Below are 25346 nucleotides of genomic sequence, written 5' to 3'. Positions count from 1 at the left end.
GAAATAATGGGGACACATAGGCCTTCCCATTACCTTGAAAAGGTACTCCCGAGCGCTTTGAACAGAACAGGGTCCCAGGCCTGGGAGGACCCGCTGTAGCCAATCCATATGCTCTGATCATGGGGTGGTGTAGAATGTTGCACAGGTGAATGGTCTTTGCGCTACTCAGCAGCAATGTAACAGATAGTTTTTAGGTAAGTCTCAGGTGAAGCCCCTGGCATGCGGGACCAATGAGGATTCAAATGTATACTGGCTGTATAGGTAATAGACTTGAGCTAACTAATTGGGATACCTCTTAGGTTCTTTGGGATGGGCTTGATGTTTGTGACATCACTGGGGTGCAAAACATGGTGACACCAGCTCTGGAGCTGTGATTGCTGGATATTTGTGATTTCTTGTATGATCCATGTCTATTGGACGATACAGACAGTAAACCTTCCCCCATGGCTCAGTCTTCCGTTATTGCTAAGGGAAGTTTTGAGGGGCCTTAGACACTCTGCTGACTTGTGATATCATTGATGTGTGCCTCCTTGTCCCAGGAGGCAAACAAAGGCATTTTTGAGACAATCGTTGCTATAGTACAGCAAGGAATTTTGGTATCATCTGAATCTCAGTGTAACACAACGGTGTACCCAGTGAAGAAGCAACAGGGGGTTCATGGCATTTTATTCAGGATCTGCGCCCTTTGAACCATATTTTCGATGCAGAATTTCTGCTAGTTCCCAACCCGGTGACAGTACTATGTAGCATTCCTCCAGAAGCTACCCATTTCACTGTGATAGATTTGAAGAATGCCTTCTTTTCTATTCCACTTCATGAAGAGTCACAGGACTTGGCATTGTTTGTATATAGAAACACCAAGTACAAACACATGAGATTTTCCGCAAGGGTACTGCGAATCACCCTCCATCTGCAACATGGTACTCCAAGTGGACCTAGGGACCATACATTTGGACAGCACAATTATTCAGTATGTAGATGATATCTTGATTTGTAGCAAGTCTGAGGAACAGTGCTGGGAAGATTCTATACAATTACCGACTGTGTTAGCAGAGAAGGGTTACAAGGTGGATTAGGCAAAGCTGGAATTTTCCAGAGTGATGTTCTGTATATCGGACAGCTGATATCACAGGAAGGTAGGAAGGTAACCCCATAGAGAGTAGAGGTGATCTTCAGAACACAACTGCCAAAGACTATAAGAGAGATACAGCAATTTTTGGGCCTCTGTAATTACTGCAGAGCCTGGGTGTTTGACTACAGTACATATACAAGACCTCTTCTAAGCAGGCTCAGGGAAGCTCAGAGAGGAGAGGGTAGCTTGACATGGTCAAAAGAGATGAATGAAGCATTTGAAGAACTTAAAGGGATAATATGCACAGCCCCAGGCTTGCAGATTCTCAATTATCATGAGGAGTTTAGTTGTTCTTGCACTCCGATGGAGCTGTGATGACTGCAGTGCTCACACAGAAAATGACCTTAGGACATACACCAATAGTTTACTACAGTGGGTGATTATACCTAGTAGTAATGATAGGACACTACCCGTGTGAACAAGCATTGGCTGCTTCTTCATTTGCAGTAGAGAAGTCAGCAAGTCTCACAATGGGCCGTAACACCACACTTTACGTGGAACATGCCCTTTTTACAAGTCTTGAGAAACCCAAAAGCACAAGAGGTCAGGGTACAAAGTAATTATTTCAAATCCAGCAATAAAAGAAGTAAGGTGCAGAATTGTAAATGCAGCGACATTTATAGCAGAACCAGTAGTGGGAGACTATGCACACGAATCCACTACATAGAACTATTGCCACATTCCATTTGGTCTAGCAGTAGCTGTGCTAGTATTTTAGGGAGAGTGGAGGGCCCTGTTTTACCAGGCTGCTCCGGGTTCCCGCAAAGCACCCTTTATTTGCTATCTGTCAAGAGGTGCCATCCGTGACTGGAAACAGGCAGGAAATATAAACAAAGGCATGCTAAGATCAAGGAGCAGAGGAGTTGGAAATGCGTCTGGGGCATAATTAAGAAACTGTTTAGGGCCATTATGCGTGGAGGTCCCTGAACTGAGACAGACCACCCTGCCCCCATGGCACTCATGCTAGAAGTGGCTGGCCTTCTCACATTCAATAAGCAGAAGTCTGATAACATCCACGCCTACAGCCCCCAAAGATAAATGGGATTCCCATGCTGTACTTTTGAATGCTCCTTTCCTGACACAGAGTTTGCAGAAAAATCAATTCACGAGACAGACAAATGTTCACTTTAAAGCTCACCTTTTTCCTTTTTAACTGTCTCTTACCATTACATTGCTCCATGGTATTATTGATGGTTCGTCAACCTTCTCTTTTGTTCCTGACACAGCATCCGCTCCGCCCCCTGCCTCCGAACTGAGTTGTTTTATGCAGCCAAGTCCTGTGCTCGGGCCATGGTGGGTTCCTAGAGCCAGGCCTGACCCCCAGGCTCGGCCCAGGATCGGCCCTACCCATGAAATCAATGGCCCCACCACCTCTACTATGCATGTCCAATTATGCTGTTGGGCTTTGCAATGCATCTCCACCACTCAATGTTTTGTGTCGGATAAGTAAGTATTCATATAGCTGACTGGTGTTCTACTGTTTCCTCTCTCGAAGTTCATTTGTGTCATCTTATAGTTTTTAAAACTCTCAATTAGAACCACGTTTAGCAAAGAAAATATTAATTTATTCAAACTTCAACTTTCCCAGCATATCGGATCCCTGCTCCCACAGTAGCCGTGTTCTGGACCATAGTTGTCACAATTGTTGAAAGGCCAGGATCTCTTGCAGTGCAACCCATGTCATATGTCATTTCTGAACTAGTGACTTTGCATTGCTGAACATGCGCAGGTGGACTTTTCATTGAGATGGAAGGGGTTGCGCCATCTTTTTGTGGGTCATCTTTCTGTGGTGTTCTATATCCCTTCCCAAATAATTCCTGCTGACTTTGTTAGTTGGTTCGCTGCTCACTTATTGGTCACATTGCATGTGAGACCCACGATAACAGTGAAATGTAAATGACCCACGGGACAGTCCCTACTAATCTGCTGGTTACACACAGATGTAAAGTGCACTTCTTCTTAACACTGACGCTGAATATGATTTCATAGCGAAGTTCACCGGCACGCAGAAGAAACATTTAAGGAACCCTGGTCTAAAAGGCTTACTTTAAAAGTCAACGTGGAATATTTTGATGATTTTTTGATTGTGTATGTGGGGGCAGGGGTGTGTGTGTGTTGGGGCAGTGTGTGTGTGTGTGTCTGTGTTGGGTGTGTGTGTGTGTGTGTGTTTGTTGGGGAAATGTGTGTGTGTGTTGGGGGAATGTGTGTATGTTGGGGGAGTGTTAGTGTGTTGGGGGAGTGTGTGTGTAATGGGTGAGTGTCTGTTGGGGGGAACTGTGTGTTGGGAGGAGTGTGTGTACGAGGAATGTGACTTCCCGCATGGTGGGTATGCGCTCATCTTGGCTTTTTTAAAATTTTAAATGAAATTGAATGATGATAGATAAAACTCCGGAAAATGTGTTGTGCTAAGCTACACCCATTTTCCTATGCTTACCGAATGGCATACGCATAGACCCATGTACTCTGAGTGGAAACAGCCTACAGGCGCAGTTGCCCCTGTCATATGTAGTTGGGATATGACAGGTGTAGTACACAATGCATCTCTAGAAGGGGCAGGGCCAAACCTCCCCCCTGCCATGGTCAGTCTAATTAACTAACAAAGGGCCTATGGATTAGCCCTGTCCTCTTGTTGAGCCCTGTGGGTGGTGGCAACATTCACATACTAATGAGTTTAATTCAAATAGGCCCACATGGGGCCTGGCTGCAGAGGCTAACAAAGGAGACAGGACACCCCAACACCCTTTCATATGCACTGCGTCAACCTGATGCCAGCTCATGCCCACAGTGTTGATTGACATTGAAATGTCATGTCTGGGACTGCGTGTTTACAGTAGTCATCCCCGCAGGGGTACCCCAGTCAGTATGTACGAGTATGTGGTTTGACGGAGGCAGAAAGTCTGGTCTCCCTCCAGCTTGGAGGGAGACCTGCCGCTTTAATCAAGAACCACACAGAGCTCCATTAACCATTGAGACCCTTTGATCCATAACCAACAGGAAGATGGGTGGGAAATAGTATTGCATGTTTTCACCCCTTTACCGTTTCTAGCACTCTGGTTATGACCTCACACATACAGGACATTGCTTTTGGGGACCCATTATTGGTTAATTAAGGTAGGCTTAGCCTACACCAATCCCTGTGGACTATTTGGCTTTATTTGGCAAATCATCTGAAGGCTTCACCAGAAGCAGCGAGAAGAACGTATCAATGGACCCTGGCTAAAGGTACAGACTGCCTTGGTATGGTATGGCATGGTATGGTATGGTATTGTTTATTTATAAAGAGCCAATACACATGCAAGTGTTTCAAAGTGCTTACATCTTCCTTCAGTGAAAGAAGGCCAGGACATCGAGAGGGAAGCACGATCCCTCCCCTAAACATCTCCCAGAGAATCGAGGAAGATATTGTATTCAGGGGACGATCCAGCAGCTCCAGAACTGGTACCCAGCCAACACACAGCTTGCCCTGCTAGGATCTGCAGTAAGCTTCCTAGGTGGGAAGTGCCGAAGAGTCTCTGAACCAAACCAAGGCAGCTGCCTGCAACATTCTCCTTAGCTTTGGGGCGTCCGCCTCAAAGGACAACACAAACACAATGAAGAAACTAGGAGAAGTGCACCGACAAACAATTACCAATGTCTGCCTTAAAGGACTTTTTTGAGCTAGTCGAGCCCGTAGAGCTGCATCCAACTGCACCACTGACTGACTGACTGTTGTTACGCTGCAGTCACTAAAGCCGTCTGTCACATTTTCGATCAGTGCTTCAGAACTGCAGAGCAGCAGTGAGACAATGATTCCTGACCCCAAGCCACCATGTAGGCCAGCCTGCAATCATCCGCCCAGCTCCGCTCTCTGAACTGCCTGCCGCCTGATACCTGCATCTGTCTCCCATCCTGAACTCTGTTGCAGAAGCTGCAAAGCGCTAAGAAACTGACCCAACCCCGTCGAGCACCAATAACAACTACAGCACACGGTACATTGTGGTTCTGTCCCCCTGGTCCTTCTCCGAAGGCCCCTAGTGACTTTTTATGACCCATTGCTCCCTTTGTGCTGAAACCAAGTAGGCTTGAACTGTAAACAATACCGACTACCCTCCGGTGAGTATTCACGGTGCCTCCCTTTTCCTTCTTTCAAACTGTCTGTCCCTTCCATTCCTTCAACGGGTGAGTTGTAATTCAAAGATGCAACTAACCAATGATCCACGACCTTTCGGAGATCAGTCTGCCATTCTGTCCACATTACCAAAATTGGACAATGAGATTTATAATTGACTTGTGCTTCCGATCTGTTTGCATCCCTTCTGGTGTACTAGGGCTGTGAGGCTGATTGATGGTTTAGAAACCGATATTTATCCCTGGACCACTGGTGGCCCGGAAGTTGATAAGTCACAATGTGTGTGTGTTGGGGGAGAGTGTGTGTGATGTTTGTGTGTGTGTGTGTTAGGGGTGTCTGTGTGTTAGCTGAGTGTTTGTGTCTTAGGGGAGTGTGTGTGCTGGGGGAGTGAGTGTGTTGGGTGAGTGTGTGTTGGGTAGTGTGTGTTTGTTCGGTGTGTGTGTGTTGGGGGAGTGTGTTTGTTGGGGGAGTATGTGTGTGTGTTGGGGTGGAGTGTGTTGGGGTAGTGTGTTGGGGGAGTGTGTGTGTGTTGGGGGAGTGTGTGTGTGTGTTGGGGAGTGTGTGTGTTGGGGTAGGATGTGTTGGTGTAGTGTGTTGCGGGAGTGTGTGTGTATGTTGGGTGAGTTTGTGTTGGGAGTGTTGTTGGGGGAATGTGTGTGTGTTGAGGGTGTGTGTGTGTTGGAGGGGAGTGTGTGTTGTGGCAGTGTGTGTGTTGAGGGAGTGTGTATGTTGGAAGAGGGTGTGTGTGTGTGTTGGGGGAGTGTGTGTGTGTTGGGTGGAGTTTGTGTGGGGGTGTGAGCAAGGGTGCAAGGTAGGAGGTAAAACAGGGAGTGGGAATTGGAGAGGGAGTGGAAACATCCACTGTGTTTATACTGTGTTTAATATCATATTTATTTAGACAATTTTAGAACCTACATGAAATTCAAGCTGTTTGTACAAATGTTTTGGGACTTTTCAGTGTCATTGAGTTATGTGAGTATTATTGTTAGGATTTTTTCACATTAGAACTGTCTGTTGTGATAATAATAAAGTAGATATTTATATACAACATTGACTGGACAGTCCCTTTTATCGTTGGGTAATAATTTTAAGTTTGCTGTGTTGCAACTAACCAATGATCCATGACCTTTCGGAGATCAGCCTGCCATTCTGTCCACATTACCAAAATTGGACGAAATTCAGATTCCGACCTTAGAAAGGATACGGCAATGGGGATATAAAGATATGCTACCTAACCAAGGATTCATCGATTTTACATGTCGATTTTGCGGGGATACTAGGACGCTAGAGGCTTATGAGCACCTTGTACTAACCTGTAATTATTTTGAGCTTAAACGTGCACTTTATCTTAAAGATAGATTTAATAAGGATCTCGTAATGTCTATCCATCTCTTTTGGAGCCGTTGTATGTGGGGTGTAAACATTTCTCTAATTTTAGCATTGAATTTATTAATCCAAGATATTACGGAGGAATTGGTCAAAAGGAATCTAATACGCAATGTTTTTATATTGGAAAATTAAGGGTTGTGATAGATGTTTTATGGAGGATGATTTGATTTTTGGATCTTTTTATCTTTCATCTTTTAACTTCTGTATGTGTATATGCTGTGTTTATAAAAATGAATTGTATTTTTTACCATGTGTAATATGGTGTATAAGGTTTCATGTAAACTAATAATGCAACAATAAAAAAATAAATAATAATAAAAAAATTGGACTAGGAGATTTGTAATTGACTTGTGTTTCCAATCTGGTCAGATCCCCTCTGGTGTACTAGAGGTGTGGGCCTGATTGATGATTTAGAATCCGATATTCATCCCTGGACCACTGGTGGCCCGGAAGTTGATTCGCCACAGTGTGTGTGTTGGGGAAGTGTGTGTGTGTGTTGGGGAGTGTGTGTTTGTGTGTGTGTGTGTGTGTGTGTTAGGGGAGTGTGTGTGTTTATGAAGTGTGTGTGTGTGTTATGAGTGTATGTGTATTAGGAGAGTGTGTCTGTTGGTGGAGTGATTGTGTTGGGGTAGTGTGTGTAGGGTGAGTGTGTGTTGGGTAGTGTGTGTATTTTTGGTGGGGGAGTGTGTGTATGTGTTTGGAGAGTGTGTGTGATGGTGGAGTGTATGTGTGTTGGGTTTCTGTGGGTTGGGGTCGAGTGTGTTGGGGTAGTGTGTGTTGGGGGCAGTGTGCTGGGAGTGTGTGTGTTGGAGAAGAGTGTGTATGTTGCAGGGGGTGTGTGTTGGTGGAGTGTGTATGTCTCTAACATGTTGTGTGGGGCTAAACATATTCTGAATCATAATCATGCAGTTTTTAACATATGCATTATTTCAGAAATACTGCATGAGGTTAATACTCCGTTTCTATACTTTAAAAAACAACTTCTAGCATCCTAATAAATCATGGCAGGATGCTAATAGCAATAAAGCTCTCGGGCGGGGCATTACTTAACCCGGTAATTCCCCCATCAGAGTTTATTATTTAAGTAAATAACACCTGATATGATATGATATGATATGGCATTTGTAACGCGCCTATACACAAGTGTTTCAAGGCGTGACGAGGCAGGGAGGTGGGAACAGGGGGGAAAGACAGACAACGATCCTACTAGGCCAGGTGTCATTCAGATCGTGCAAGTGCAGGGGTAGGGGGAAGGGAAAAAGTGCAAGGGGAAGGGGAGAGGGGGAAGTGATGAACAGGGTAAGTAGAATAAAAAATAAATAATAAATAGGGCCAGCTGGTGGCAAGTGCAAGGTAAGTGCAGACAAGTGCTGGGAGGGGGGGGGGCTGTAAGGGATGCAGGGACAGTCCCGCAGTGCAGGGGTTGCCAGGGAGGCAGTGCAAGTGGAGAGTGGCTGGGCCAAGGACCGAGGTCGGTGAGAGTGGCCCAGGTGCAGGTTCAGTGCAGTTTCAGTGCAGAATTAGCAGGGGAGAGGGAGAGAGAAAGCAGAAGCAAAGAGGAAGGTTTTGAGGTGCTTCCGGAACCGAAGATGGTTCTCCTCAAGTTTCAGGGAGGCAGGAAGGCTGTTCCAGAGGGAGGCCCCTGCCGCAGAGAGGGATCTACCCCCAGCTCGTTGCTTCGAGAAGCGGCTGACCCTGAGGGAGTTGGAGACAGATGAGCGAAGGGCTCGGGAAGGAAGATATTTAGGAAGAGAGAGTTGAAGGTATTTAGGCCCCAGGCCCCAGAAGGCCTTGTGGACAATGCAGAGGGTTTTGAACTTAATCCTCGCAGCCACAGGGAGCCAGTGTAGAGATTTCAGTCCTGGAGAGATACGGTCCCTGGGCTTGAGGCCAAGGACAAGTCTCGCAGTCCTGTTCTGGATGAGTTGCAGAGGGCGGAGAGTAGAGGCAGGCAGATTAAGATAGAGGCTGTTACAGTAGTCCAGCTTCGAGAGAACCGGGGCTCTGGAGACCGTGAGCTTCTGGGGGAGGGAGAGGAAGGGAAGAATACATCTGAGGAGGTGCATCTGGTAGTGAGACTTCTTAGAGACGTCAGTTATATGAGGAGAGAAGGAGAGTGTGGAGTCGAAGATGACCCCGAGGTTTTTTGCCTTGCAAGTAGGAGCAGGAAGCGGGCCAAGAGAGGCTGGCCAGAGCGCTGCAGGGAAGGAGGAAGTGGGTGTGCCGATGAGTAGAATCTCAGTCTTACTGGCATTAAGGCAGAGGTCATTGGCGGCACACCATTCCTGGATAGCAGACAGTCAGTCGGAGATGAGGGAAGGAGAGGAGGAGGCCGAGGGTAGCCTGAAAATGAGCTGGGTATCATCCGCATAGCACTGAAAGTTGGGGCAGAGAGTGGCAATGCGGTGGGCAGGGAGTGCCAGATACTGGTTGAACAGCCAGGGAGAGAGATTAGATGCCTGGGGGACACCACAGGTAGAGAAGAAGATGTCAGAGAGGAAGGACCCCAGTTGGACCTGGGAGGGTCGGTTGGAAAGGAAAGAGGTCACCCACGCCAGAGCCTGACCAGTGATACCCAGGTTATCACGGAGACGGTTGAGCAGGATGGCATGGTTGACAGTGTCAAAAGCAGAAGAGAGATCGAGCAGAATGAGAACACACGGAGTGTTGGAGTCGAGGTTCGAGAGCAGGTCCTCACGGATGTTCAGGAGAGCAGTTTCCGTGCTTCTGGCAGCTCTGAAGCCAGATTGATGGTCATGAAGACTACCAACAGATTCAGCATGGAGGTTGAACTGGGAGATGGCCAGTTTCTCCAGGAGCTTGCCCAGGAAGGGAGTGATGGAAATTGGGCGATAGTTAGCTGGGCAAGCGGGGTCAGAAGAGGGTTTCTTAAGAAGAGGATGCACAAGGGAGTGCTTAAGGGGGAATGGGAAGACTCCAGAGGCGATGGGGTGGTTGCAAAAGTCAGCCAGGGCAGGAGCCAGGGAGTCGATGTGGTCCTTGATAGTTTTGGAGGAGCATGGGTAAACCTGTTTAGACGAGACTTTCATAGATCGGACTAGTCTGGATTCCTTGTCAGCAGAAAAAAGGGGAAAGGCAGAGAAGGAGGGAGGAGGGGTGGTTGCAGAAGGGCCAGAGGGAGAGCCAGGAAAAGATGGAGGGAGGTGATAGGAGGAGAGTGTGGACAGGATGTCTTGAGTTTTAGAGACGAAGTGAGAGGCCAGTGCAGTGCAGAGGGCCTGGGAGGGGACAGGAGAGGTAGAGACTGCAGCAGGGTTGGCAAGCTCCTTGCAGATTTTAAAGTGTTCGGCCGAGTTGTTAGATGCAGCAGAGATGCGGGCTTGGATAAGGGCTCTCTTCTTGGTGAGAACGGAGAGACGGTATTGCCTTTGGAGCAGGCGGCAGGCCAGTTTGTCAGAGGATGTACATGAAGCATGCCATTTCCTCTCTGCCACCCTGCACTTGCGTTTTAGGGTGACGAGATCCGAGTCATACCAGGAGTTGCATTTGGCTTTGGGCTTCAGGCGGATTCTCATGACAGGGGCAAGGATATCAAGACTATCAGATATAGCAGAGTGGAGTGTGGAGAGGGCTGTGTCAGGGTGGGAGTCAGCCGAAGGTGGAGGGGGGGCCAGAAGGTGGCAGCGAAAGCCTCAATTGACACGCGCTTCATGGGTCGGATGACCGAGAAGGTGGTTGGCAGAGATGAGGGTGGCTTTGCCTATGGGGTAGGGAGGGTGAGGTGGGAGGATAGGAGAAAGTGATCACTCCAGGAGAGAGGAGTGGAGAGAGGGACGGAGAGGGGAAGGTCAGAAGAGATCAGAGCATCAAGAGTGTGCCCTGCAGAATGGGTAGGCCCAGACGGGAGAATAGAGAGTGAGAGAGAGTCGCAGAGGTCACGAAAGAGTCCAGAGGGGGGACAGGAGGCATCCAGGTGGATGTTGAAGTCACCAAGGAAGAGGAGTTGAGTGGTTGAGGCCAGGAGTGAGGAGGAGAGGTCAGCCCACTCAGAGAGGAAGGAGGAAATTTGACCAGGTGGCCGATAGATAGTAGCCACTGTAAGGGAATGGCTAGGAGAGAGAGAGAGTCGGCAGACAAGACACTCAAAAGAGAAGTAGGTCTGCGTAGGAGTGACAGTGGCAGGAATCCACTCAGGGAAGATAAGGGCCACACCCCCCCTGCACGGTTGGGCCTGGGCACGGAGAGGATCTTGTAACCGTCAGGTAGGAGTGTGTCAAAGCTGGTGACAGAGCTGGCCGTGAACCATGTCTCAGTGAGACCGAGGACATCCAGGTCCAGTTCCTCAAGAAGGTGACAGATATCAGAGGAATGTTTGATGGCAGAGCGAGAGTTAAGAGTGGCAATGTGGAGAAGGTTGCCATCCTGGAAGGACTTCCGGGGAGGGGTACAGATCAGAGGTACGCCCTGCGGAGGTGAAGAAGGAGGTGAGGAAGGAGCAAGAGAGGGGGCAGGGAGGGAGGGTAGAGGCAAGGTAGCCGAGGACAGAGGAGGGGGGACAGCAGGAGAGGAAAGGAAGTTGATGAGGCGTGGGAAGCGTCTATCAAAGAGGTGAAGGTTGGCCTGAGGGCCTTGGACCAAGACGGTCCCATTAGCGTAGACATTAAGGTTGGCCTTAGAGGAGCGGAAGGGGGCCAAGAGGACATCCCAACGGGTGCCACCATTAATGGGAGAAGAGGAGAAAGGAGAGAGCACAGAGACCATATGAAGGGTCCATAGGTCAGGCGAAGGCACAAAAAAGAGGATGTCAGTAAGAGTATCCTTGGAGCAGGCACTAGTGTAGGTGTCAGTGATAGGGAGGCCTGGGTTGGAGACCAAGATGTCCTTTTTAAACTTTTTCCTACCAGATTTAGTGAGGAGAGCAGGATAGTCAATAGAGAAGCAGTTAGAGAAGATAGGCGAGATAGAGAGCACCATGGAGTAGGAGGGAGTGGGGGGGGAGACAGACGATATGAAAGCACGAGGACAGTGAGCGGCAAGGCCAAGTTGACCACTTTTCAGAAAAAAAAAAAAAACAACGGTAAATGCGTATTAGGTACACCCAGTGGAGAGGCCACCTAAGTTTCAGAAACCTGCGAGGGGAGAAAAACCCTAGTTTACCACATTTTAGAGAACAACAGTAAATGCGTATTAGGTACACCCAGTGGAGAGGCCACCTAAGTTTGGGAAACCTGCGAGGGGAGAAAAACCCTAGTTTACCACATTTTAGAGAACAACAGTAAATGCGTATTAGGTACACCCAGTGGAGAGGCCACCTAAGTTTGGGAAACCTGTGAGGGGAGAAAAACCCTAGTTTACCACATTTTAGAGAACAACATTAAATGCGTATTAGGTACACCCAGTGGAGAGGCCACCTAAGTTTGGGAAACCTGCGAGGGGAGAAAAACCCTAGTTTACCACATTTTAGAGAACAACAGTAAATGCGTATTAGGTACACCCAGTGGAGAGGCCACCTAAGTTTGGGAAACCTGCGAGGGGAGAAAAACCCTAGTTTACCACATTTTAGAGAACAACAGTAAATGCGTATTAGGTACACCCAGTGGAGAGGCCACCTAAGTTTCAGAAACCTGCGAGGGGAGAAAAACCCTAGTTTACCACATTTTAGAGAACAACAGTAAATGCGTATTAGGTACACCCAGTGGAGAGGCCACCTAAGTTTGGGAAACCTGCGAGGGGAGAAAAACCCTAGTTTACCACATTTTAGAGAACAACAGTAAATGCGTATTAGGTACACCCAGTGGAGAGGCCACCTAAGTTTGGGAAACCTGTGAGGGGAGAAAAACCCTAGTTTACCACATTTTAGAGAACAACATTAAATGCGTATTAGGTACACCCAGTGGAGAGGCCACCTAAGTTTGGGAAACCTGCGAGGGGAGAAAAACCCTAGTTTACCACATTTTAGAGAACAACAGTAAATGCGTATTAGGTACACCCAGTGGAGAGGCCACCTAAGTTTGGGAAACCTGCGAGGGGAGAAAAACCCTAGTTTACCACATTTTAGAGAACAACAGTAAATGCGTATTAGGTACACCCAGTGGAGAAGCCACCTAAGTTTGGGAAACCTGCGAGGGGAGAAGAAACCCAAGTAGCCACAACTGGGGAAGACAGTGAGGTGAAGGCACCATGCGCATGAGGTGAACAGGTGTAGGTGGTGTGGGCCGGCAGAAGCTGGAGATAGAAGGCTAAACTGGCACCTGGCGTCCCCTGTGGACCCCTGCAGACACACAGGGAGCCGCAGTCGTAGGAGCCGCCCTTTGCCTAAGGGGCCCTTAGCCGAGGGGGCTGCCGGGCAGGGGGGCTGCCCAGTGGGGGTGGGATATAAGGCAGGGGGAGAGGAAGGGGAGGGGGGATGTGGGGGGGAAGGGAGGCGGGAAGGGAGAGGGGAAGGAGGACCAGGAAGTGAGGAGGAGGGAGGGGGCAGGGGGCAGCACAAACGCGCACGGAGCGCTGGCTAAACTAAACAAACAAAGAAAACAGAAGGAGGCTTAACTGGAGCCCAACGGGGCTAGGGAGGCAGCCTCAGCAGCAGGCCACACGGGGCTACGGCGACCGCTCGAACCCGCTCTGGCTCAACAAAGAAGCGAGCGTGGTGAGCGGTCGTACCGTAGTCCCAGAGCGGCTGCGAGGACAACCAATCAGAGGGGGGGTGGGCGGGAAGGGAGGCGGGAAGGGAGAGGGGGAGGAGGACCAGGAAGTGAGGAGGAGGGAGGGGACAGGGGGCAGCACAAACGTGCACGGAGCGCTGGCTAAACTAAACAAACAAAGAAAACAGAAGGAGGCTTAACTGGAGCCCAACGGGGCTAGGGAGGCAGCCTCAGCAGCAGGCCACACGGGGCTACGGCGACCGCTCGAACCCGCTCTGGCTCAGCAAAGAAGCGAGCATGGTGAGCGGTCGTACCGTAGTCCCAGAGCGGCTGCGAGGACAACCAATCAGAGGGGGGGTGGGCGGGAAGGGAGACGGGAAGGGAGAGGGGAAGGAGGACCAGGAAGTGAGGAGGGGGGGGGCAGGGGACAGCACAAACGCGCACGGAGCGCTGGCTAAACTAAACAAACAAAGAAAACAGAAGGAGGCTTAACTGGAGCCCAACGGGGCTAGGGAGGCAGCCTCAGCAGCAGGCCACACGGGGCTACGGCGACCACTCGAACCCGCTCTGGCTCAACAAAGAAGCGAGCGTGGTGAGCGGTCGTACCGTAGTCCCAGAGCGGCTGCGAGGACAACCAATCAGAGGGGGGGGTGGGCGGGAAGGGAGGCGGGAAGGCGAGAGGGGAAGGAGGACCAGGAAGTGAGGAGGAGGGAGGGGGCAGGGGGCAGCACAAACGCGCACGGAGCGCTGGCTAAACTAAACAAACAAAGAAAACAGAAGGAGGCTTAACTGGGGCCCAACGGGGCTAGGGAGGCAGCCTCAGCAGCAGGCCACACGGGGCTACGGCGACCGCTCGAACCCGCTCTGGCTCAACAAAGAAGCGAGCGTGGTGAGCGGTCGTACCGTAGTCCCAGAGCGGCTGCGAGGACAACCAATCAGAGGGGGGTGGGCGGGAAGGGAGGCGGGAAGGGAGAGGGGAAGGAGGAGCAGGAAGTGAGGAGGAGGGAGGGGGCAGGGGGCAGCACAAACGCGCACGGAGCGCTGGCTAAACTAAACAAACAAAGAAAACAGAAGGAGGCTTAAATGGAGCCCAACGGGGCTGGGGAGGCAGCCTCAGCAGCAGGCCACATGGGGCTACGGCGACCGCTCGAACCCACTCTGGCTCAACAAAGATGTAGTGTAAGTGCATCAACTGGTTTCAGGGCCCATGAAAATTAGGTTTGCAATCATGTCATTTTTAGCCTACTTGTACTCCAGCGGACACCTTTTGCATCCATCCTGTGCAACACTACTCAGTTCTCCTGCACTATTGCTGCTTCAAAATGTATCATTATGATCTCTCCCTCTGCCAGGTCTATGGGCACTTCTGCTCTGAACAAAAACTCTGTAGGTAATCATAGCAACTTGTCTTCTATTCGTGGGAGCCATCCTAACAACACTTGTACCCCATAAAGAAATAATTCTGAATTTAAGGACATCCCTCATAATACTTTCAGTCATAAAATGCTGACAGGAGCTCTCTGGCATTTTCATGATGCATGCTTGGCGGTATCCCTTCCTCCGTAAATGAAACTGTCATGTTTAATTTGGCCATCTGGTCTCTTCTCAATATATTAACCGGTATCTTTCAAGAGTACAACTATGGCGCTACCATCGTACCTTCTCTCGCCATTCTAGGTAGCTCTTCTGTAAATGGAACCTTTGTCATAGCTCCAGGAACCCTTGTGCATCCATTGTTATTTGTGACAGTGGAAACCCTGCCACAAGGTCTTTTTCGACCCAGTATCAACCAAAATGGAAAACATCCTTTCTCCTACTTTTAACCCACTCGGGGGATCGTCTTCTGAGTCAGAAGTTACTGATAGCACTGGACACATCAAGCTTCTCTGTGGGCTGTCCTATTGTGATAAATGCTTTCCCTGTTCCTGTAAAAAGGAATCCTCCCACTGCTGTTGAACACCCTATTGTAGATACAGTAGTTTGTGTCAATATATAACTATGCCACTGTCCTGATTGTTGTGTTTGCATCTGTAATGAATTCAATGCTTGCTGCAGTTGTTAGAAGTGCTTAATCTGTGGTGTGTGTTTCTGCGGTGTCTGTTGCATCTGTGGCTGTTTCTGTTATTGTGTCTGCAATGGAAATAGTTGTTGTATATATTGAAATGTGCTCTGCTCTTGCTGTGTCTGTTCAGAATATTGCAGAGGAAATACTGGCCCCCCTCTTGGACTGGGTTGTTGCAACTCTCCGCTCACTGCCCCTTTGCTCTTACACGGCTATTCATAATGCCCAATCTTCCAGCACGTCCAACACTGTGCTCCAAACCTACAAATCATCATCCCATTCCACTAAAATCTCCTCCATATTCACCTCCAAATCTATGCCCTCTTCCCCCTCAGGGCATATCCTCTTCCTCTGCGGAAATAATTTATCCTTTTCCTGTATCCGCTTCCCCCTGCAGTTGATATTGCTGTTTATTATTTTCTCACAAATCGTTTGTAATGAATGCACCTGCTACGGTCCCTTCATTACATGTTACCTGTGATCATTTCTTCTGCACCAGTTTAGCTCCTACTATTTCTCTCTCTTCTCTCTTGTTTCTCCTGTCTCAATCATCAATAATGAACAATATTGAACTCTATCTCGGGCCACTGTTTCATTTCAATCCTGGCAATTTTCTTAAGCAGTTTCTGCACCTCATCGGGAAGAACTTGGTGTAAAATGTGATAAAATATATGTATTTGTCCCAGCACTCCCTTGTTTCTAAACGCCATTTCACTTGTATTTCTTGTATGTATGCCGCTGGATCCTCATATGTCCTCATTTTATGTGTCATCATGTCTGATGTATCTGGGTTTTTTGATGCATTCCAAATGCCTGCTCTGAACCATCATGTGCCTTATTTTGCACTGTCACACCAGGAAAACCTGCTTTTTTCCATACATCATCTGATTGCTCTCCTAATATTGAAGCAAGTAAGCTCTGCACATCCCGTACTACTAATGTCATTCATGCCGTCTGTATCTCCAATTCATAAATCCATTTCCTCTGCACGTGTTGTCAATGATGGTAATGTAGCCATCAAGTTGTATTTATCTGTTTATGGCAACGGCACATACAGAGCCAGCCCTCTCAATTTTTGGTGCAATGGTAACTGCATCATCTGGACATACTTTAAACCATTAATGAAACTCCTAGCAAAGGTATTTTGCAACTGTGATTTTAGTAAGGATATTTGACAAGCGAGGTAACTTTTTGAAAAAGGTGACATCTTGGCAAATGAGTCATAAATGACACATTTGCCAAGATATGATATGATATGATATGGCATTTATAACGCGCCTATATGCAAGTGTTTCAAGGCACAACGTGCCAAGGGAGGGGGAACAAAGGGAAGACAGACAACAATCCTACTAGGCCAGGTGTCATTCAGATCATGCAAGTGCATGGGAAGGGGGAAGGGACAGTGCAGTACATGGGATAATAGAATAAATACATAAGTAAAGTACAGCCAGCTGGTGGCAAGTGCAAGGGTAAGTGCAGACATCAAGTGTAAAGTGCTGGTAGTGGGACTGTAGGGGTACAGAAAACAGTCCCCTAGTGCGGGGTTGCCAGGACGGCAGTGCAGGTGTGCGACTGGCAGGGGAGGGGACCTGGGCCCGAGAACAGAGAGTGACCTGGTAATCAGTGCAGATTCAATTACAGCCACGAAGTCAGCATGGGAGAGGAGGAGAAAAAGCAGAAGCAAAGAGAAAGCTTTTGAGGTGCTTCCAGAACCGGAGATGATTCTTCTCAAGTTTCAGAGCGGGAGGACGGCTTTTTCAGAGGAAGGCCCCAGCCGAAGAAAGAGATCTATCACCAACTTGTTGCTTGGAGAAGCGACTGACCCTGAGGGAGTTGGAGGGGGATGAGCGAAAAGCTTGAGAAGGAAGATATTTAGGAAGAGAGAGTTGAAGGTCACTAATTCTCATGGCAAGGCTAAATATAGTTTTTGTGTCTCTGATGGTATTTGTCCATCTCAGAACCCACCAATGGTGAAGATGTAGTATCCTGCATATGTAGGTATCCTTTTTAGTTTGGGCTATTAGGTGATGCTGAAAGCACTACCTTAAAAGCCAAAGTATTGTCATTAACATAAGAGCTTGAAATATGGGCTTTGAATGTGGGTCTGTAATGCTTTTCCAATGGAGATGATATTTGAGGAGGGATACATAGTTGTAATCCTACCCATTCCCTGCCCCTCGCCAATATAATCTCCATGGCTAATTCCACCCATTCCTGCCCATGTCGGAACTCTTTGATTTTGAGTGAGCTCTTCCATGGAGGCAGCCATCTTGGGTGACTGTCTCTAAGGAAGCTCTCTGGAAAGAAGCTGGCTGTATTTAAATGATAAATATACCATGCAGCTGCCTATCTGGTGGGACACAAAGGCCAAAACTGTTGGCTTTGCCAATGAGTGTATTCTTTAAAGTGAATTCCTTCTATACTCTTATTTTTAAAAGTAACTGTTTCAGAATGGTCACCTTTTAAAAGAAATTTACTTTTGATGCACTGTGCAGTATTGTGATAGCCCTTTTAAAATGTGTGATTGACTTATTATAAATTGTGCAGCTTCTGCCAGGGCGTTGTGCTTCAATAGGTGCTCAGATCCTCCCCTTGGTGCTTTCCGGGACCGGCCCAGATTGGACTTGTCTGGGGTGTTCTCTGCTCTCTGGCCATTAGCTTTGCAGACAGCTGCAGCCTCCAGAGCCTCAGAGCTCCTGCAAATGGGTCATTAAGGCTTTAAATATGAGAAGATTGCTTTTCGATGCTAATGACATTTCTTTTCTCTACTGAAAGCTGGTACACATTGGGCAGGTGTCTTTTTAAACTAATTGTAATGCAGTGACGCTCTTTGTAATCTGTGTGCTCGTTCACCTCTGCTCTATGCCTGTCCAGCTGGTGTTCTGAACAATATCAACAAGTTACTGTTTCGGTATGAGCCGTGCCATGCTTAAAAGTGAGAAGGGAGAACAAAAACTTTAATGAGGGTGCATAACTGTTGCTTAATTAAGGTTAACTAGGTACAGATATGTGTGCTTCGCTCGAACCTGTACGTTTTCAAATTGAAGCAACATGCTCTAATGGGAGCGCGTGCAAAAGTGCCGCTGATTGACAGGCCGTCATTTAGCTCTGTGATTCTACAGCTGGAGCTGCGTTCTGCCTTTCCACGTGGTAATTTGGTTGGTATACACTGAGAGACAGCGCTCTTGACCTTGTGGGCAGCTCAGTGTTACAGGTGAGCCCCTGTACTGTTAAAAGGAACCAAGGTGATAACCAGTGAGAATTTAGTGTTTCATCTCCCTGCTGGCTGGAAGTCTCGTGATAATCGGTGGCTATTAACCACTGGGTGTATTTCTTTGTTATAATGTATTCACCCCCAAAGGGCGTCTGAGACTGTTTTAAGCTCCAAGTGGGGCCCCCGACAATTATGTTGAAATGGGCCCCTGCACATCTTCAGCCGGGCCAGATCGTATGTGAGACTGCCCCTAATGGGAAAGTGGGACATGTGATGCACAAACATCAGTCAAAACAGAAGGTTACCCTAATAGCCTGATCTTCGACTCAAGCCCAAAAAAAAGTGTTTTCAAAAAATGTTTTAGGACACTCCTGTTTATTAGAAGTAAACTTTAATTGGAAAAAAAATTGGTGGGTGCTTTTTTTTCAGAGACCTTCAAATGTGATACTTGCTCCCCAAGAGTTGGCTTTTTCAGGCCTGTAACTCGACCTCAGGTATTGACCCGGTAATGCCCCCGCTCGTCAGTGTTTATTGCTAAAATATATGAAGCATCTATGAATTTATGAAGGAGATTTGACAATCAAGGTAGCTTTTTCAAAAAAGTGACTTCCTGGCAAATGGGTTATATGAGGTATATTTGCCAAGATACCACTAATTCTTATCTCAAGGTTAAATACAGTTTTTGTGTTTCTGATGGCGTTAGTACATCTCAGAATCTGCCGGTGGTGTAGATGGAGTGTCCCGCATATGTATGTAACCTCCATATTTTGTAAACTTTAAAAATTGGAAATTCTAGTTTGAGACATTATTTCTCGGTTGACTTTTCAAGACTGTTTTGGAAACCTACCTCTGGACACACGAGTAGACATTCATTGGGCTTATTTAAACCATCAATTAACATCCTAACACATGTATTTAGCAACTGTGAACTTACTAAGGATATCTGACAAGCAAGGAAGCTTTTTGAAAAAGTGACATCTTGGCAAAGGGTTAAGCACGCCACATGTTCAAGACAGTCTGTGTCACCTACAAAGCAGTGACTACCAAAATGCTGATTTACCTGGCCGAGGAAGACATCTCAGGAGGTCAGTGCACCAGCAGAAGGCATGACATCGCCAGACTGGAAACTGAGAACTGCAAGAAGGAAAGAGAAATAACTAGGAAATATGCCTTTTCTGCACCCATTGGGCCTCATTATAAGTGGGGTGGTGCGGTAAAGGGTGACGGTAATACCATATAATTCTGCATGACTGCACCGCCCAACTATGAGTTTGGCGGTAAGTTGGAGGATTCACTTCCAACTATGAGCTGAAGGTAAATCTGCCACTTTCCCTCCAAATTTCGTCAGAATTATCGTTGATGGAATTACTGCTACAGTTATTCCACCTAAATCCCCATGGACTCCAATTAAATGGCGACTAATATCGTCACCACCACTTATAATGCAGCTTTAATACTGCCAGAGCAAGTGGTGGTAATGGTATTATAGTTCGGTGGTATCTCAGAGGATTTACTTCCGAGATACCACCAACCTAGTAATGAGCCCCATTGCCTCTGTGAAAAAATAGCTGTGTGATGCTCTCAGAATGCTCAGTACATGAGCTGGTCATTCATATAACTTTGTTTTAATTCTCCTTTTTCTTATTTCATTCATAAGATCCATTCACACTCTTTTGTAAATCCTTAGGTATTCAGCAGTTATAGCTTCAATTAATAGCCACCAAATCTTTTTGTAAAAATAACAGGAAGCACTTTATTCCAAATTCACGTATTGTATTAAATGTGGCTATTTAGCAAATATAGCCGTGATGATGGAGTAAAGCTCCGAAAAGCATTGGCTCATAGCTACATATAGACCTAGGAGTCTGTTCTGCCTAAAGTAACAGCCTTCATTGGCTTATAATTTGGAATAAAGTGCTTCCTGTTATTTTTACAAAAAGATTTGGTGGCTATTAATTGAAGCTATAACTGCTGAATACCTAAGGATTTACAAAAGAGTGTGAATGGATCTTATGAATGAAATAAGAAAAAGGAGAATTGAAACAAAGTTATATGAATGACCAGCTCATGTACTGAGCATTCTGAGAGCATCACACACCCTATTGTCTCTGTGAAACATTATAACAAAGATAAGTCTGCCCACTTCATCCTACAATGTAGGATGGACCCGAAGACCCTTATCTTCAAAGGACATCTACCTGTTTGCTCCACTCAATGCTAATTCTCCCACTCTGAAGCTTCCCTCACTTCTACCCCACTCCTCTGCTCTCCCTACTCATTCTAGCTCCTTTGCTAACCTCACACCCTACATATAACATCCTGAGTTCGTCCCTAAGCACAGAAATCTGTTACTTCACAGCTAGTTTCGCGTTTCATAAATCCCACACGTACATGCCCAGACCAGCCCAATTAGCTCACACTGCACTTAAGCCTCCCTTTAGCCATCAAACTAATTTAGTGTCCAACTCATTCTGGTCTTGATCGAGTCCTCGCCCTAGCATACCCTGGCCCTCAAATCCTCTTGTGCAGCCCCCAGATTAAAGGCTTCTTAGAACACTTCCCTCAGAAGTCCATACACCAGGACCTGTAGTAGAGTTCCTCCCATCCCACCTTCAAAGCAGGCCCAAAGAGCCACCTTCTCAAAATGTATGCCTTAAATGAACTCTGAATTCATACCATCTAACAGCACCATCCATGGCACCTCATTGTGCCATGGATGATTATTATTATTATTATTATTATTATTATTATTATTATTATTATTATTATTGATACTCCCATTGACAACTACATGGCTGCTACACATTGTTATCCACCTGTGCTTGCAATAACCACCCCTGTTTAGATTACCAAAACAAAGTGTGAAACAGAAGTGAATCATTGATTGTGACAATAATCACACGCAGAATACATACATGTGGGCATGTGATGCACTAAAGTTGGTCTTTATTCATGGTGAGCATCTACTGATTGAAAGCCATCCTTGCAGAAGTGACTGTCATCATTGATCATGATTTTAAGATTTGTAATATTTTTCCCATTCCTTTTTTTATGCAGGGGACGATGATGAATTTGTGAACCCCAGAGTCATGGTGAATTACCTTAAAGAGACTGCCAATGGCTCAATAGCCATTCATGGCTTTATCCACAGTGGCTCAGACAGTGAGCGAGATGGAAAATACAAAATTAGCAATGCCACGTACCCGAGCGACAAATACCCTATATTTCCATCAGGTGGTGGGTACATCATTCCTGGAGCCTACATCGCTGCACTTTACCGTGCCTCCACCTGGATGCCCCTCTTCCCACTGGATGATGTCTACTTTGGATTCTTGGGATTGGCTGCACAGGTGTCATACCGACACGACTGCCGGTTTCGTGTCAGTGGCATGGAGTACCAGAGGTGCGCCTACAAGGAGGCGCTGGTCGTCCATGGCATCGAACCAGAGAAAATGGTGTACATCTGGTTAGATGTCCAACAAGAAGATCCATGTGTCCCATCAACATCCTGGATTGGTTCCCTCACCCTTCTGCTATTGGTTCCTGCGATCCTGTTTATTAGTTTGTTAGTGTTTTTCTATTTTAACAAATACGGGATTACACCAAAACTACTTGAAATTTTGAGCAACAAAAGGACGGCCTGGTGGAAGACGGATGCTCTGTCTTCTTATTAGGATCTTCTTCTTCCACTTTAATTTGACCTTTTCATACTAGGAACCGCGGTGTTTTCATTCTCCCAGTGGATGGAGGAGTCAACCACAAGGGGTAGAGGCTAGGAAAGGCTACTTTGATGAAAGGACTGACCCGGTGGATTGATCTATTTTAACGGGTTGTGTCTGTCTTCTTTGGCCAAATGGGAAACTCTCCAGCTGCCTGGGAAAGATGTTGCTTCATAGGATTCCAGCTAAGGGCAACCTACTGAGTTCCACGAAAACAACCTCCTCTGTGATGAATTGGCTCGGAATCGAAAACAAGTCTGAATTGAGGCATTTTCAAAATATGCACTTGATTGGCTTTTATGACTGGCACATTTTGGCTCAACTGAGGATGCTCTGTATGTTCTAGAGTCATCACCAAACACAAGTGTGGTGTTAATCCTGAGCTGTGAGGTCAACAGATGTGCCAATAGCTTGCATGCATCCATCCATCGACAAGTGGCCTGTTCATGATAGCCAGCCACAATGTCCTCTACCACACCTACAACTTTACCTGTGTATCTCCAATGGGCAAAAGCAAGAACAGTCCCGGAAAGGGAGAATAGAATCTATCAAAGCACAAATGTCCAGAAGCAATGCCTCCAAAACATCTCTTCCACACCAAACCCGCATCCTGCTGTATATCCTCTGAACACATGATAACCGATCATCCAAAGCATGCAGGCCACTCAACTCTGCACTGGCACTTAATGCTTGTATTCTATCAGTGATCAGTATTTCATCCAGTTCAGAGTTCACACCTGGTCCAGTTTATCCCCAAAGGGAAAAGTGTGCCTCTACAATGGTTTACTGATGCCATTGCAGAAGCTGCCACTATTTGTGCCGGACAACACACCAAATATCCCAGTAACCTTATGCTTAAAATGCTGCAGTAAACTGGTGCATTGAAGAAAAAATATTCTTGGATCCAACCAACTACTTTCCTCCCACTTCCCTCTCTCGACTATCACTTTCTCAACCTGTGGTGTTCCCTGGGATCTAACCTATCACCCTGGTTCTTCAACGTCTATATGGGTGCCCTGGCACATCTGATTGCCACTTTCACCTCTAACTCCCAGTGCTATGCGGACGACATGCAACTATCTTCCAGGCTATCCCCAGCCGCGTCCTCCTCCTCACTCATATCTGACTGTCTGTCCACTAGTCTGTCTTAGTGTGTAGCAAACAACCTCTGCCCTAATGCCATTAAGACTGAGATCGTTCATATTGGGACGTCTACTCCCTCTTTCCCACTATCGCTCTGGCTGGCCACCCTTGGCCCTGCACCCACACCCACCTGCGAAGCAAGAAACCTCAGGGTTTTTCTTTGACTCTTTAGCAGTTGCCTCCCTCTGTAATAGCCTCCCTGCCGCCCTCCGTCTTGAGCCGGATCTCCTTAAATTCCAGAAACTCCTCAAGACTTTCCTCTTCTCCTCTTCCTTCTCTCTCCCTCTACCCTGCTAACCCAGTTCTCTGTTTACTCCCTGCCTGCCTCCTCTTCCTTACAGCATGCTAATTGGCTGCTGGGTGTACATCAGAGTTCCACTGGTCCCCAGCACCCCCGCTAGTCCTCTATCGCACTTACTTCAGGGCTCTACACCACACCCACACTCAATGTACTTGAGTAATTAACCCAAGAGAGTGGCTTTCTCTGCACTTACCCCAGTCTCAACCGGCCGGGTGCACTTGATCCTCCCCCTCCATATGACCCTCTGTGCACTTGCTTGATCCGCTCGCACCATGCCTGTAGACCGTCTGTCTGTCTCCTTTTCTTCACCACTTAATTGCACTGTTAAATCTGCAGAATCGCTGTCAGGCCTATTTGCTGTCTCCCAAACTGTTAAATGTATTTTTTACGCACTTACTCTACCAGTGCAGACTGTTATAGTCTCAGAATTTCAAGTGCTCTGAGCGACTGTTTGTTTTTTCCCGATGTTCCCACCCTCGTTGAGTGCTTGGAAACACTTGCCTGTGTATAGGCGCTATATAAATAAACAATACCGTACCATACCATACCACTTAGAAGGCTCTCCACTGGTGACACATAAATATTCATGGAATCTCTGGATTAGTCGTACATCAAGACTGCTCCAACATAGTGCTTTCACACAAATGAAATGTTAATGTTAAAGGTATTTGGCCCATGCAACGTCACCACCGGACATGGTCCCCAGGCGCTCTGGCGGATCTGAAAAAGGAGAGGTGGGGGGGCTAGTAGGGTGTAGTGGGAGTAGGAGAGTGAGAGCTCTGATGTCCTGTTGGCAGTTTTAGTTTGTTTTTCACTGTGCACTGTGCTTGAGTACAGTTATCGGAACGGTGAGAGTTCCTATGTGCTGTTGATACGGGTTATGTGTTGTTTGTCTGTTGTTGCAGTGTGGTGAAGTATGTGCGGATTGCTATGCAAAGAAGTGGTTGTATGGGTTTCTGTGTGAGAAGCGTATGGGGAAAGTTGAGGTTTTCTAGTTGAAGTTAGTAGTTGGTTTTTTTGGGTCTTGCCTTACCTCTTAGTCTTTGCATCTCTTTGTTCTACATCTGTGGGTATCCTGTGAGTTTGGTATTGCAGTTTGTCTGTCTAGTTTGCAGGTATGATGGGGTGGCAGTTTTCCTCTGTGCCACTTTAGTGGTTTGTGTACCTGGTTGAAGCAGGCGTGTTCCCCCACCCTGGTGTTGGCGAGCTCTAGTTTACAGGATTTCGCTCCCTTCCTTCTCATTTCCATGTTGGTGGCCCTTACCTGCCAATGGTTCCTCTGTGGACAAGCGGTATGTGGCTATGACGTCCTCCCTGTGCCCTCCTGGTGTCTCCTTGCCCATTCCCGAGTGAAATCCTAACCTACCTACGTTTCCTCTTTGGCTTAGCAGTATGTGGAAATGGCATTCTCTCCCCACCCTCTGGTTAGGGAAGACAAGTTCGGGAGTTAGGGAGGATGGGTTCCCTGGGATTCTTCTTTCCCGCTACGTGTATGCTTCCTGGTCATTTCCTTCTGGGTCTGGGACAAAGAGTCACATTTTGAGTCGTTTTCTGAATTGAAGATGATCTCTTGTGTTACGTATGTTTTTTGCTAGCCGATTCCAGGTTATTGGAGCCAGGTGAGAGAGAGATAATCCTCTGAATGTTCTTTTGTTGTATGGTTTTGGTTCAAGGCG

The 25346-nt window shown here is 47.2% G+C and overlaps 1 protein-coding gene across 1 annotated transcript in view; it reads left to right on the top strand.

Moving 5' to 3' along the window:
- Positions 1 to 22181, top strand: part of LOC138580036 (beta-1,3-galactosyltransferase 5-like) — a 60903-nt gene extending 38722 nt beyond the window's left edge. The window contains exon 2 of the mRNA XM_069650279.1: positions 21565 to 22181. Coding sequence (XP_069506380.1) covers positions 21565 to 22181 — 617 coding nt within the window. The remainder of the gene's footprint in view (positions 1 to 21564) is intronic.
- Positions 22182 to 25346: the final 3165 nt, after the last annotated feature.

This window comes from Ambystoma mexicanum, chromosome 1p (assembly GCF_040938575.1).
Source record: "Ambystoma mexicanum isolate Mex_15411 chromosome 1p, UKY_AmexF1_1, whole genome shotgun sequence".
In the NCBI taxonomy this organism is placed as follows: Eukaryota; Metazoa; Chordata; class Amphibia; order Caudata; family Ambystomatidae; genus Ambystoma; species Ambystoma mexicanum.
The sequence above is the reverse complement of the archived record's forward strand: the minus strand, read 5'-3'. Positions and strand labels throughout refer to the sequence as shown.